The sequence below is a fragment of the Rana temporaria genome, chromosome 2 (genome assembly GCF_905171775.1).
Source record: "Rana temporaria chromosome 2, aRanTem1.1, whole genome shotgun sequence".
In the NCBI taxonomy this organism is placed as follows: Eukaryota; Metazoa; Chordata; class Amphibia; order Anura; family Ranidae; genus Rana; species Rana temporaria.
Genome location: NC_053490.1, coordinates 190,817,429 through 190,833,380, shown reverse-complemented (window position 1 = coordinate 190,833,380; position 15,952 = coordinate 190,817,429). Strand labels below are relative to the sequence as shown.

The 15,952-nt window shown below is 41.6% G+C and overlaps 1 protein-coding gene across 1 annotated transcript in view; it reads right to left on the bottom strand.

Moving 5' to 3' along the window:
- Positions 1-307: 307 nt before the first annotated feature.
- Positions 308-15,952, bottom strand: part of POGLUT2 (protein O-glucosyltransferase 2) — an 82,094-nt gene continuing 66,449 nt past the window's right edge. Inside the window, exons 9-10 of the mRNA XM_040336184.1 lie at positions 7,127-7,231; positions 308-476 (exon numbers count right to left, since the gene is read on the bottom strand). Coding sequence (XP_040192118.1) covers positions 459-476; positions 7,127-7,231 — 123 coding nt within the window. The 3' untranslated portion in view covers positions 308-458. The remainder of the gene's footprint in view (positions 477-7,126; positions 7,232-15,952) is intronic.

Genomic DNA, 15,952 nt, shown 5'->3' with positions numbered 1-15,952 from the left:
TCTTTCTTTTGGTGGCATTGTTTCTCAATGATTATTTGATTTTCTAGAAGAATAAAAATCATAATTGTCTTGCCAATGGAGTCCCCAACAGAAAAAGGAAGCTAGCAGGTGACTTAGATCAGTAGGCTCCATCTATTAACTAAAATATCACTTTCAAGTAAACTGACCACTACACTTCATCACAACTTGCAGAAAACTAAACTTTCTATGGGTGATTCAACTCATGCTTGCCATTTTAATTCTAAAAAGACAAATCACCCACTGAGAAATTACAGTTCAAAACAGGGTATAGAAAATAAACCACAAATGTATTATAGCTCTGTTTTTATTATTAAACATTTTATCATTAAAAAGTAGCAAATCATTTTAAAGTTTATTAAAAAAAATCTCAGGTAATTGACATAATACTGTGTAATAAAGGAAGTCCAACTCTGTAAAAGCACAAGACCAATATCTAGTCAAAGCTCATCCTTCACCTGCAAGAGATAAAAATGGGTCAGAATTACAAATTACAAAATACAAAATGGTAACATATTGCTATAATATATTAAAGTGTATTTCAACCCAAAACCAATATGTAATGTATTGCAGCTTACCAGTCCACTGTTGTGGTGGCTGCATTTGTTTTCCTTTTTTGTTTTCCTTATTTTCACCTGGTGATCCTGTAGTAACACACTTCCTGTCATAGGGTGACAACACTCACTCACTGTTCTGTATCTATGGAGCAGAACAGAGGTGTGTTACAACTACAGAATACCTCCCCTTCTCCTTTTCTCCGTAACATAGGGGTGAGGTGTTCTGTAAAACACTTCCTGATATCATTGCTTGGGATAAGACTGCAGAGTCCACAGGCCAGTGCTGAATTTCTGACAGGATCAACAGTTTTTTTTTTTATTAAACAGATAACAAAACTCATTAAACAGTATATTTAACAGACCAAAAGAGACCAAATGGGATGTTAATTGTTAGGGCTTACATATACTTTAATACATTTTCAGTGAAGCCTGTAAAAACATATTTATTATTACATCAACTTAAAGTGGAAGTAAACTCAAAACGTGAAGGTTTAATAGGTTTCATGGAACATCTAGAAATATACATTTTAATCTAAGCAGTACCCTGAAAGATTTACCTATTCAGATCAAAACACTTCCTAGTATGTGAGTGTGCCTAGGCACTCCTGTGTATACAGCCTCATAGCTGTATGTCTGCAGTGTGAAGCCCTGTACATGCGGCCGAGAATCCCGTCAGGAAAAAACTTTGGTTTTCCTAACGGGATTCCTGGCAAGCTTGGCTTGCCAAGCTGTGCATGCAGACGGCCATTCAAAAGAACCACCGTTCTTTTGAATGGCAAGAACGCAGTGACGTCATCGACTACGACAAGCCAGTGCTCGTCACATTCAATGCTGTCGCCGCCATCTTGCTACACCCCACACTATCGTTGTAAGCTACCGCGAATGCGTCAAAGTCACATCGAGCATGTGCAGGTTTACCAGGGACAGGTAAGCATACAGACGACCAGTTTTCTCGACAGGAAACACTCTGCCGGGAATCCCGACGAGAAAAGAGAGGGCCTGTTCTCTATTTTCCCCTTTGCGATTCCCAGCTGTTTTCCTGACGGGAAGCTAGCATGTGTCACTTCCTGTTTCCCAAAAGTAAGGATGTTGGCGTCTGCATCCAGAGCCGATGGACGGTATTTGTAGCTGCTGACTTTACACTTTTTCTCCGCCAGGCTAGAACTCCGCTTTAAAGGGCTAGAGTGTGGATTGCTTGGGGTTCGAGCAAAATTTCCACATGCTAGCAGCCGAACCCTCTGTGTTCTCTTCCCTTCATGTGCTTGATCCAGTGATGCCCAGCATTCCTTAGCGTCTTCCGTGTGTCCCAGCCTGCTTCCAGACTTGTATTCCCAGTGTGTCCCAGCCTGCTTTCAGCCTTGTGTTCCCAGTGTGTCCCAGCCCTGCTAGACTTGTATTCCCAGTCTGCTTTCAGCCTTGTGTTCCCAGTGTGTCCCAGCCCTGCTAGACTTGTATTCCCAGTGTGTCCCAGCCTGCTTCCAGCCTTGTGTTCCCAACATTTCCCAGACTGCTTCTCCTGTGTTAGCTGCTGCCTTGTAAGTCCAGATCTTGAGTCTGCTTGGATGAGTCAGATTATGATTATCACCTGCAATGCAACGGCTCCACCTCTAGGAGCTCTAGTAAAAACCAGACAATTCCTTAGATTCCGCGCCTCGATACTTTCTTAGGGCTCTCATTATCACTAAGCAAGCAGGCATGCTAAACAATTAGTTTCAAATCTGGCCTTCACCACCATCTGTATTGTTACCTCAACTAGCCTTGGTCAGTCCTCTGCAACTCGTGGGAGCGGATGAGCAAGTCATGACAGTTTTAGAGGTTAAAAGGATAGTTTACCATTTCAAAATAACTGTCTATGCAGGTAAGGGATGTTTGTAGATTAAACCAAACTGTGCAGCTCTGACTAAAGATGAATATCTTGCTATAGGTGTAGGCCATTTACATACCTTATAAACCTGACTGGAATATTCCCAGCACATTGCTAAGTACTCCCGGAACTTTGTTAAGTGAGGCCTAGTCATCACTGCTCACCTCCACCATCACAGGAGTGAACCCTTTCTCTGATTCAAACCTCCTCACATACTCTTTCTCTCCCCTGATGCTGTAGCTCTGAGCTCAACATTTGAGAGCAGCTCCCTCCTGTGATTGTGGAGGTGAGCAGTGATTACTAGGCCTCACTTAGCAATGTCCTGGGATTACTTCGGAACATCCTGGGAGTATTCCAGTCATGTTTCATAAGGTATGTAAATGTTCTACACCTATAACAAGGGCTTTATTCAACTTTAGTCAGAGCTGCACAGTTTGTTTTCACAGCTCCTTGAAAAAGTATTCACACCCCTTGACATTTTCCACATTTTGTCATGTAAGAACCAAAAGGTACATGTATTTTATTGGAATTGTATGTGATAGACCAACACAAAGTGGCACATAATTGTGAAGTGGAAGGATAAATGATAAATGATTTTCCAACTTTTGTACTGAAAAGCATGGTGTGCATTTGTATTCAGCCCCCTTTTACTCTGATACCCCCAACTAAAATCTAGTGGAACCAATTGCCTTCAGAAGTCACCTAATTAGTAAATAGAGTCCAAATGTGTGTAATTTAATCTCAGTATAAATACAGCTGTTTCTTAGAGAACTTTAGTGAACAAACAGCATCGTGAAGGCCAAGAAACACATCAGACAGGTCAGGGATACAGTTGTGGAGAAGTTTAAAGCAGGGTTAGGTTATAAAAAATATCCCAAGCTTTAAACATTTCATGAAGCACTGTTCAATCCATCATCCGAAAATGGAAAGAGTATGGCACAACATCAAACCTACCAAGACATGGCCATCCACCTAAACTGACAGCCCGGGCAAGGAGAGCATTAATCAGAGAAGCAGCCAAGTGGCCCATGGTAACTCTGGAGGAGCTGCAGAGATCTACAGCTCAGGTGGGAGAAACTGTCCACAGGACAACTATTAGTCATGCACTCCTCAAATCTGGCCTTTCTGGAAGAATGACAAGAAGAAAGCCATTGTTGAAAGAAAGCTATAAGAAGTCCCATTTGCAGTTTGCAAGAAGCTATGTGGAGGACACAGCAAACATGTGGAAGAAGGTGCTCTGCTCAGATGAGACCAAAATATAACTTTTTGGCCTAAAATCTATGCGTGGCAGAAAATGAACACACTGCAGATCAACCTGAAAACACCATCTCCATCGTGAAACTTGGTGGTGGCAGCATTATGTTGTGGGGATGCTTTTCTTTGGCAGGGACAGGGAAGTTGGTCAGAGTTCATGGGAAGATGGATGGAGCCAAATACAGGACAATCTTAGAAGAAAACCTGTTAAGCCTCGTACACACGATAGGTTAACCAGAGGACAACGGTCTGAAGGACCGTTGTCCTAGGTTAACCGATGAAGCTGACTGATGGTCCGTCACACCATAGGTTAAATAACCGATCGTGTCAGAACGCGGTGACGTAAAACACAATGACGTGCTGAAAAAAACGAAGTTCAATGCTTCCAAGCATACGTCGACTTGATTCTGAGCATGCATGGATTTTTAACCGATGGTTGTGCCTACTAACGATCGGTTTTGACCTATCGGTTACCAATCCATAGGTTAATTTTAAAGCAAGTTGTCTTTTTTTTAACCTATGGTTAAATAACCTATGGGGCCCACACACGATCGGTCTTGATCGATGAAAACGGTCCTTCAGACCATTTTCCTCTGGTTAACCTATCGTGTGTACGAGGCCTTAGAGTCTGCAAAAGACTTGAGACTAGGGCGGAGGTTTACTTTCCAACAGGACAACAACCCTAAAAATACAGCCAGAGCTACAATGAAGTGGTTTAGATCAAAGCGTATTCATGTGTTAGAATGGCCCAGTCAAAATTCAGACCTAAATCCAATTGAGAATCTGTGGCAAGACTTGAAAATTGCTGTTCACAGACGCTCTCCATCCAATCTGACAGAGCTTAAGCTATTTTGCAAAGAAGAATGGGCAAAAATTCCACTCTAGATTTGCAAAGCTGGTAAAGACATCCCCAAAAAGACTTGCAGCTGTAATTGCAGTGAAAGGTGGTTTTACAAAGTATTGATTTAGGGGGGCTGAATACAAATGCATGCCACACTTTTCACATATCTATTTGTAAAAAAATGTTGAAAACCATTTATCATTTTCCTTCCACTTCACAATTATGTGCCACTTTGTGTTGATCTATCACATAAAATCCCAATAAAATATATTTAGGTTTTTGGTTGTAACATGACAAAATTTGGAAAATGTCAAGGGGTATGAATATTTTTTTAAGGCCCTGTATCTACAGATGCCCATTATCTGCATAAGCAGTTTTCTGGTAAAAGTTACCTATCCCTTTAAGGTTTTGTATCTCTTTGTACCCTTTGTGATATAAGTTACCACTTCAGCTCTCACGCTTGTACATCAGCCATGGGCCAAAGCAACATTTATACTTCTGCTATGGGCATGTTTATTTGGCAATAACTTTGTTCTTACTTAAAACAATGAAGTAGTATATACAGTGTATATATTTTATATATCACACATACAGTACAGACCAAAAGTTTGGACACACCTTCTCATTCAAAGAGTTTTCTTTATTTTCATGACTATGAAAATTGTAGATTCACACTGAAGGCATCAAAACTATGAATTAACACTTGTGGAATTATACATAACAAAAAAGTGTGAAACAACTGAAAATATATTTCATATTCTAGGTTCTTCAAAGTAGCCACCTTTTGCTTTGATTACTGCTTGGCACACTATTGGCATTCTCTTGATGAGCTTCAAGAGGTAGTCACCTGGCGCAGCACCCCATCACTCTCCTTCTTGGTCAAATAGCCCTTACACAGCCTGGAGGTGTGTTTGGGGTCATTGTCCTGTTGAAAAATAAATGATGGTCCAACTAAACGCAAACCGGATGGAATAGCATGCCGCTGCAAGATGCTGTGGTAGCCATGCTGGTTCAGAATGCCTTCAATTTTGAATAAATCCCCAACAGTGTCACCAGCAAAGCACCCCCACACCATCACACCTCCTCCTCCATGCTTCACGGTGGGAACCAGGCATGTAGAGTCCATCCATTCACCTTTTATGCGTCGCACAAAGACACGGGGGTTGGAACCAAAGATCTCAAGTTTGGACTCATCAGACCATAGCACAGATTTCCACTGGTCTAATGTCCATTCCTTGTGTTCTTTAGCCCAAACAAGTCTCTTCTGCTTGTTGCCTTTCTTTAGCAGTGGTTTCCTAGCAGATATTCTACCATGAAGGCCTGATTCACACAGTCTACTCTTAACAGTTCTAGAGATGTGTCTGCTGCAAAAGGTGGCTACTGAAGAACCTAGAATATGAAATATATTTTCAGTTGTTTTACACTTTTTTGTTATGTATAATTCCACATGTGTCAATTCATAGTTTTGATGCCTTCAGTGTGAATCTACAATTTTCATAGTCATGAAAATAAAGAAAACTCTTTGAATGAGATGGTGTGTCCAAACTTTTGGTCTGTACTGTATATATAGTTTTTTTAGAATAAACAAAATCATTTCTTATGGTAATATTGTCTCACAATTTTTTTTATGTATTCTATAGACCAAAAAAAGTAGCAAAACTAAACAAAAAACAAATTAAATAAAAAGTAAAAAAGTTTATATGTTGGTGGTTATTAAAATATAAATACACCAATAAATATCAGCAGGAAACGAATAGCTTGGGCAGCCCATACATTATGCACTTTTTTTGTACAACCTGTGGTTAGAACAAAATAAAATGCCTCAAGTCCCCCATCCATCTCCACTTTGGTATTGTATTCTGACAGTGATGAGCCTCCTCACCTGTCCGAATACATGATCAGTGTTGCTGGCTATAGCCAGCGTCACTGATTGTTTAGGAAAAACTCAACATGCTGGTTGAACACAAGTCGATCAATAGACTGACTTGTGTACAATTAGCCTGCCAATACACAGATTGAAATTCATCTTGTCTCTGCTGAACTTGGCGAATTTCGATCAATGTATGGCTGGCTTTAGGGTAGAAGAGAAAGAAGGAGTTAATTGGGGCTGATTAGAATAAAATAAGGGTTAGTAAGGGATAAATATAAATAAATGTAATCTAAAAAAAAAATGTTTTCCTTGCTAGGGTGCTTTAACTGACACAATAAGCAGATCAAAGCCAATTGCTTTGATCTGCAGATGAATGAATAGATACAAAGGTAACAATGTTACTTTGTATCTCATTATCCTGCATCTTAACAGTGTTTATAAACACTGTACCAGAAAGCCTGTTTTTGACAGCAGCAGCTGTAGTAGCAGGTGTATTTACACAGCAACTCCAGGCTTGAATTGCCAGAAAATGCAAGGGGGAGCAGCAGAGAGTGTTCTACACATGCCTTGTGTATTTAAAAAAAAGTTCTTTGGGGCATGTGTAGCATGTCCAATGTCCATATCTGGTTAATACACATTGTGCTGTAGAGTGGTTCAACCTGTGTCATTGGAACTTTTTACGTTGCCAACATCATATTCATGAATGCAAGTGTGTTGCTCACCAAATTTCTGTGGCATTGGCATGGAAAGAGGTTATCTGTAGGGTGTTCAACAATTTCCATCCCTTCTCTTATTTTCGGTTCGCTCACCTGCAGCTTTGCATAGGTCTAAAAAATAAAAAAAATAAAGCCAACAATAAAACAAAGAAAATATTGCAGACATGGTTTTGAATACAGTTTCCTATGCACCCTACCCAGCAGTGCAGGTAGTCCATTTAAAAAATGCTGGTTGAAGATTAAGTGAAGCAATGGCATCCTGTAGTTGTCTTAGCATGCATTTACATCTGTTTTGCAGCAGGAAGCTAAAAAAAACTAACAAGGTGTAACTTTGGTGCATTTTCTATCAAAATTACACTTGTATAGGCATCATTGGTAATGCATGTGAAATCTGCCTACATCATGCCAAAAATGCACTGCACCTAAACCAAACCACACTTTACATACATTTGCCAAAACAGTTCTGTATACAACTACATGAAGCAATAAATATCTATAGTCTCATGTACTGCACACACACAATTAGATACAGACATATGAGGTTGGCTCTTCAATACATTTTATTATCTTCTCTAAGAATTTTTTTGATTGGCAGAACAGCAAGTGATTATGGTAATCAAACCTTACTGCGCTTTACCCTATGCAATTTTAGATGTCATTGTGTGAATGAGTAGCAAAACAGGTAACAATAACATAGTTACCTGAGGTTGAAAAAAGACTTTTCCAGGGTGAATAAGTTCAGTGCTTGCAACCTTTCTTCATAACCAATATCATAATATCCTCCAGACTCTTTATTAGCTTTGTTGCCCTTCTTTGTACTCGCTCCATTTCCAGTACATCCTTCCTGAGGACTGGTGCCCGCAACTGGACAGCATACTCCAGGTGCGGCCAGACCAGAGTCTTGTAGAGCGGGAGAATTATCACTTTATCTCTTGAGTTAATCCCTTTTTTAATGCATGCCAATATTCTGTTTGCTTTGTTAGCAGCAGCTTGGCATTGCATGCCATTGCTGAGCCTATCATCTACTAGGACCCACAGGTCCCTTTCCATCTTAGATTCCCCCAGAGGTTCTCCCCCTAGTGTATAGATTGCATTCATATTTTTGCCACCCAAATGCATTATTTTACATTTTTCTGCATTAAACCTCATTTGCCATATACAGATGAAACTCGAAAAATTAGAATATTGTGCAAAAGTTATTTTATTTCACTAATGCAACTTAAAAGGTGAAACTAATATATGAAATATACTCATTACATGCAAAGCAAGATAGTTCAAGCCGCGATTTGTCATAATTGTGATGATTATGGCTTACAGCTCATGAAAACCCCAAATCCACAATCTCAGAAAATTAGAATATTACATGCAATCAATAAAACAAGGATTGTACATAGAACAATATCAGACCTCTGAAAAGTATAAGCATGTATATGTACTCAGTACTTGGTTTGGGCCCCTTTTGCAGCAATTACTACCTCAATGAGGCGTGGCATGGAAGCTATCAGCTTGTGGCACTGCTGAGGTATTATGGAAGACAAGGATGCTTCAATAATCTGGGTCTGTTATGACTTATGAAATCAGTCTGGATTTGGAGGTTTATAGATTTGGATCTCAGCTGCGGAGGCTACTCAGGGTTTAACCACTGGTTCACTCTCAATGCACAGAGAGTTTGGGGTTACTCATCACAACCTCCAGTGAGAAACAAAAACTATAGTCAACAAGCCTATTGCCTCATAAGCTTGATAAGCCAGTAATAAGAAAAACAGTCTCTATTGTAATAACGGGTTAATCATAGTTTAAGTGCAGCAATGAGACAGTGGGTGATGAGCAATACTAAAAGGCCGCTCTTGAACCTAGTGAAGTCTACAGCAGACAGACAGTAGCCCAGCAGTAACTAGTGATAAGCAGTATAATGTAGCCTTAGAACACAGTCCCTTTAAATGCACGGATGATGATATGCAGTATATTGTAGCCTTAGAACACAGTCCCTTTAAATGCACGGATGATGATATGCAGTATATTGTAGCCTTAGAACACAGTCCCTTTAAACATACTGATGACTACATAAAATGACTCTGGCAATGAGAGACAGAATACTTGCGGTTAGGCTGTTGCTGCAAGGGGATATCCTAATGGCTGATGTCAAATGGTGTCCATATAGCAGAAGAGAGGGATGAGCTGCTGATTCAGATGCTGCCTTGGCTGGAGCAGAGAGAGAGAGAGAGTGCTGTGGAGCTGAAGTCCGGGTGCAGGAGAGAAGGTAGGTGGATTGGCATCCAGGGTCCCGGAAATAGAGTCTTCCCCAAAGCGGTTCAGGATTCCCAGGTGGCGGCAGGCGTCCAACTACAATATCCGAACACCCTGCCGCCGAACCTGGGAGGTTTAAATAGCCCGGCTGTGAGAAGCGCCGGGCGCCGCACGCTGGAACGCACTTCCGCGTTCCAGCTTGAATCGCATACGCCCACGCACCGGAAGTGACGCGGGCGTATTACTGAATGGAGCGCAGCTGTTAGATAGAAATACAGCTGCGCTCGTTGAACTAACGCCAATAGCGTTACATACTCCCCTCCTCAAGGGGGCACCTCCGGTGCACCTAGTAAAGGATGGTCTATCCGGATACCTGCGATGAAACTGCTTAATGAGTCGAGGAGCATGGATGTCAGAGGAACATTCCCAAGAATCATCAATAGATGAATATCCTTTCCATCGTATCAAATACTGAAGGGAAGAACCTCTTTTCCTAGAATCAAGAATTTTCTCTACCTGATATTCAGTCTCACCGAGGACTTCTACTGGAGGAGGGGGTTGAGGGTGTCTGTTAGGGAAAGGGTTAGGTTTGTACGGTTTGATAAGTGAGACGTGAAAGGATGGATGAATCTTCCAATCCGGAGGTAGAAGTAACTTGACCGCGTTAGGGTTGATGACGTGAGTAATTGAGAAGGGCCCCGTGAATTGACGGCCCAACTTCTTTGAAGGAATCTTAAGGCGTAGATTCCGAGTGGATAACCACACTAAATCGCCAACCTGGTATGAAGGAGGCACTGTTCTGCGGGAGTCGTAATATGTTTTTTGCCTTTGTTGAGCAATTTCCAAGTTAGAACGAAGTATATTCAACGTGTTCTTTACAGTAGAAAGATAGTGTTCAACAGCGGGAACATTGTTTGGCAGGAATGTAGATGGCAAACTGTTGGGATGGAATCCGTAGTTCGCGAAAAATGGAGAGAACTGGGAAGACGAACTGATGGCGTTGTTATATGCGAATTCTGCGTGGGGAAGCAAATGGAACCAGTCATCTTGAAGATGTGTGCAATAGCAGCGTAAATACTGTTCAAGTGTCTGGTTGACACGCTCTGTTTGTCCATTGGTCTGAGGGTGGTAGGCAGTGGACTTGCGGTGATCTATCTGTAGTGTATGACAAAGAGCCTTCCAAAATTTGGAAATAAACTGTGATCCACGATCTGAAATGATCTGAGAAGGCAAACCATGCAGCTTAAGAATATTGGAGATGAAAGCTTTTGCTGTCTCCTGAGAGGTTGGTAACTTTTTTAAAGGAACAAAGTGAGCCATCTTCGTTAATACGTCAACAGCGACCATGATGGTGTTAGTTCCGTGTGATTTAGGGAGATCCACTATGAAATCCATGGAAATGACTTCCCAAGGTCTATTAGGTATTGGGATGGAAGATAACAGTCCATAGGGAGGCTTTCTTGAATGTTTGTTGGTGGCACAGATATGACAGGAACCAACATAGTCCTGAACTGTCTTTGTCAAATGGGGCCACCAGTAGTTTCTCTTAACGAGATGCACGGTCTTACTGACTCCAGGATGGCCTGCGAGAGGGGAATCATGAAGTTGTTTGAGTAGTACGAGTTGTAACTTTGGTGGGATGTAAATCTTATTATTGAAGGTAAATATTCCATTAGCTTGTTGTAGTAGTCCCTCAGGCAATTGAGAACCCTCTTTGGACAGGGTTTGAATAAGCAACTCTCTAAAGGACGTGGTTGTACCAATAAATCGATTAGATGGAATGATGGAGTGAGGAGGAATCTCCATTGACTGGTCTTCATACATACGAGACAAGGAGTCAGCTTTAATATTTTGTGTTCCTGGGAGGTAGGAAATGTTGAAATCGAATCTATCAAAGAATAAACTCCATCTATCTAACTCCATCTATCAAAGAATAAACTCCATCTAACTTGACGAGCAGAAAGGGTCTTACATGCCTTTAGATGTTGCAGATTGCGATGATCTGTGAGGATGGTAATAGGGTGTGAGGAACCCTCCAGTAGATGTCTCCAGTTGGCCAAGGCATCTTTTATTGCCAAAAGTTCTTTTTCCCCAATGGGATAGTTCTTTTCCGCTGGTGATAGTGTTCTGGAGTAAAAGGCGACTGGGTGTAATGGTTCCGATAATGTGGATTGTTGGGAGAGTACAGCACCCAAAGCAAAATGTGAGGCATCGACCTCCAATGTGAAGTGGTATAGTGGATTAGGCAACTGAAGGATGGGAGCGGAAGTATAGCTGACTTTGAGTGTATCAAAGGACCTTTGTGCTTCCTTGGACCAAGAAAAAGGTGTTTTCGAACTAGTTAAACTAGTTAATGGTTTTACAATCGTTGAAAAATTCTTGATGAATTTTCTATAGTAATTTGAAAATCCCAGGAATCGCTGGAGGGCCTTCCTAGTTTGGGGAATCGGCCAGGCCAGGATGCAATCCACTTTGGAGCGATCCATCTGAATTCCATTAGGAGTAATCTGGTAACCGAGAAAGGAGATCCTGGTTTGACTGAAAACACACTTTTCCAGTTTAGCATATAAAGAATGCGTTCTGAGTCTAGCAAGAACCCAACGCACGTGTTTGTTGTGTTCCTCCGGAGTGTCTGAATAAATTAAAATGTCATCCAGGTAAACTACTACACAAATGTCTAGCAGGTCGTGGAAAATATCATTGATGAATCTCTGAAATGTTGCTGGGGCATTACATAGCCCAAATGGCATAACCACATTCTCAAAAAGGCCATATTGTGTCTTAAAGGCAGTCTTCCATTCATCCCCCGGACGGATTCTTATCAAGTTGTAGGCCCCCCTAAGATCTAGTTTCGTGTAGATCTTGGAGGTCTGGAGACGTTCAATGAGTTCTGGAATAAGTGGTAATGGATATCTATTCTTTATAGTGATATTGTTGAGAGATCGATAGTCAATTACTGGCCGAAGTGAACCATCTTTTTTCTTGATAAAAAACAATGCTGCACTTGCTGAAGAAGTGGAGGGCCTAATAAATCCTTTGAGATTCTCATCCAGGTATTCTTTCAAATGTACTAGTTCTGGTTGTGATAAGGGATAAATCCGAGCTGTAGGGATAGGCCGATCAGGAATAAGATCTATGGGACAGTCATAAATCCTATGTGGCGGAAGTACATCTGCGTTGGTCTTACTGAAAACATCAGCAAATTCATGTAAATGATCTGGAAGAGTAACCTGGTGAACCTCTGAGAATGAGATAATGCAAGAAGGATAACAGGATTCTTTACAGTAAGTAGACTGTAGAGAAAGAGAGTTGGTAGGCCATAGAAAAGTAGGTTGATGGAGGAGTAACCATGGAAGACCTAAAACTATAGGAAATACCGGAGATGAAATAATATCAAAAATGAGGGTCTCAGTATGACCATTTGCACAGGTAACCCCCAAAGGAGATGTTTGAGTTGAGATCGGACCAAAAGAAGAACTAGAACCGTCAATAAAAGTGAGTGACACAGGAGTATGCTTGAACACACAGGGAATTTTATTAGATTCTACAACACTTGAATCTATGAAGTTGCCGCAGGCTCCGCTGTCGACCATTGCCTCAATAGTGATCTTTTCTTGATCCCACTGTAGAGTAAGAGGAATAAAGATATAACGGTTAGATGTAGTTCCAACTGAGTTTAACTTACTAGTGTGGAAAAAATTACCTTCTGAGTTCTTTTTAAGAAGAGGACAGGTGGAAACGATGTGGTCTGGGGCTGAGCAGTAAAGACAGAGATTGTTGGCTCTGCGGCGTTGTTTCTCTGCTGACGTCAAGGGTCCTTTAATAGCTCCGAGCTCCATAGGAGAATCTTTGGGAGGTGATCTGGACCTCCTATAGGAAATGACTGGGTAGGTATTGGCACGTTCAGCTTTTCTCTCACGAAGACGCCGATCTATAGTTACTGAAAGGTGCATAAGATCTTCCAGGGAATTGGGGAGTTCCACACGGGCAAGCTCATCCTTCATGGCCTCCGACAGGCCCAAACGGAACTGATTTCTAAGAGCAATATCGGACCATTGAGTCTCTCTGCTCCAGCATTTGAATTCAGAAATGAAGTCTTCCACCGGCCTCTTCCCCTGTTTAAGATTCCTGATTGAATTTTCAGCTGTTAGCTGTTTGTTGGGGTCTTCATATAATAAAGACATCTCATCAAGAAAGGTGCCAAACGCTCCTAGGAGGTCTCCATGTTCCTCCACGTAGGTGTCGGCCCATACTCTGGGTTCACCTTTGAGATAAGTGATTAACGTGAGGATCTTAATCCTATCAGAATAATAGGTACGCGGACGTAGTTCAAACATCAAGCGGCATGAACTAATAAATTGTCTGTAATTTTTTCTTTCACCAGAGAAAGGTTCTGGAGCACAGACCTTGGGTTCGGGTCTTTCTCTGGCTTGTACAAAATTTTGATTGCGTAAGGCATCATTCTCCATACGCAACTCATTCATATTGGCTGTAAGATTATCCACCCTTTGGGAAAGTGCAACTACATGATTTGCAAGCTCCGCTGGATCCATATTTTTTTTTTGGGGTTCGGATATTATGTTATGACTTATGAAATCAGTCTGGATTTGGAGGTTTATAGATTTGGATCTCAGCTGCGGAGGCTACTCAGGGTTTAACACCCTCGGGTGTAAGCCATCCAGTCCTGGTGATTTATTCATTTTAATTTTAATTTTCCTAAGTTTAGTTCTAATTCTGTCCTCTGTTAGCCATGTGGGTGCTTCCTGTGATGTGTCATGAGGATAAACACTGCAGTTTTGGTTATTGAAGCCCCCCAATTCCCTTGTGAAGACTGAAAAGAAGAATAAATTCAATACCTTCACCATCTCCCCATCCTTTGTAACCAGATGTCCTTCCTCATTCTTTATGGGGCCAATATGGTCTGTCCTCCCGTTTTTACTGTTTACATACTTAAATAATTCCTTGGGATATTTTTTTGCTCTCCTCTGCTATGTGTCTTTCGTGTTCTATCTTGGCCGCCCTAATTGCAACCATAATAACAACGTTATTTAAAATTGCAACAACCACACAGGGCCCAGTCTCAAGTGAGATACCACATTTTATCAAGATACATTACCAATCACCTTTCAAAATTAAGTATCACTCATGTCATAAGCTTAGAGGAGCATTAGAGGTATATAGCAACAATGGATAAAAACTATAAGTGAGGCGGAAGTTCCTATATTGTGGTTAAGATCTCTCATGAATTCTTGCAGTTCCTCACTGGTCTCTGTCCATATTACTAGCACGTCATTGATGTAGCGTGCCCAGGTAGCTACTTGAGCACTATACATCGACGAGGTGTAGACAAGTGGTCCTCCAAGAATCTCAAATGTAAACAGGCATATGCCGGAATGTCCTGCATCTGTTACTGTGAGTCTGTGTATTTCCAAACCCTTGCACTGACCAGAATATAGCTACATGCAGTGACTTGCCACACTCTGTGTTTATTCACATTGTGCTGGGTGTTTTGCGAGTCGGTAGACCATCCATCCACTGGACCCCTCAGTTGAGTTATTTCACTTGAAAAAAAATCCAGTCAGACAATGCCACGACTGTGGCTCGCATAAACCATCAGGGAGGCACCAGAAGTCGCACTGAGCACAGAAAAGCCGCCTCTGTGCTCTCTTGGTAAAAACTATACGTTCCCACCCTGTCTGCCATCCATATCCATATGGCATGGAAAATTGGCTAGAGGACTCTCAGTCAGCACCTGGAACCAGGGGAATGGGCTCTCCATCTGAATATGTTCCAAACCCTTTACCGCAAATGGGGGGACACCAGACATCTTGAAAGGTTTGTTGCTAGATTCAAAGACTCTCAGGCCTTTGCAGTGGATGTTCTGGTGACCCTGTGGAATAAGTTTCAACTATCCTCTCCCTTGTCTGCTTTACAAGCTCAAAATGGAGGCCACTGCATCAACTGGCCCTGAAGGATGTGGTACTTGCATACATACTCAAAACTTCTGGTAGACTTTCTGTGGGCCATTTCTGGTGGTCTGAACTAAAGGTCAATCCACCATTCTACTTTTCAATCACTGGCTTTAAAAGTTAGGCTGTTGAAGCCAAGATCCTAATGGACAGGGGCATATTGGATTTAGTTATTCCTACACTCTCGAAGATAAGGAAGTGGGCTTCTTGAAAAGTCTACCATCGCACCTGGAAAGCCTATTTTGCATGCTGTGGGACCAGGAACTTTAATTCTAGGAAGTACTAGGTGGGAAGCATCCTGTCCTTGCTCCATGTCTGGTCATAATTAGCATCAGGCCTTAAATACCATCAATGGGCAAATCTTTTTCTATTTTAGGCACAGTTGATCTTTCATTCCCTAGTTAAGGCATTTGTGCAGGGTGTCCTACACATTTCTTCCCCTGTGCATTCCCCTGTGACCTCATGAGTCCCAACCTGGTTCTTTCAACCCTTCAGAGGCAGCTCTTTGTACCCATTAAGGATATTTTCTTGTGTAAACATATTCCCAAGGTGGCCATTCTCATTGGTATCAGCTCTGTGTAGAGGAACCACAAGTCTCCTCATGCCTCTGGGAATT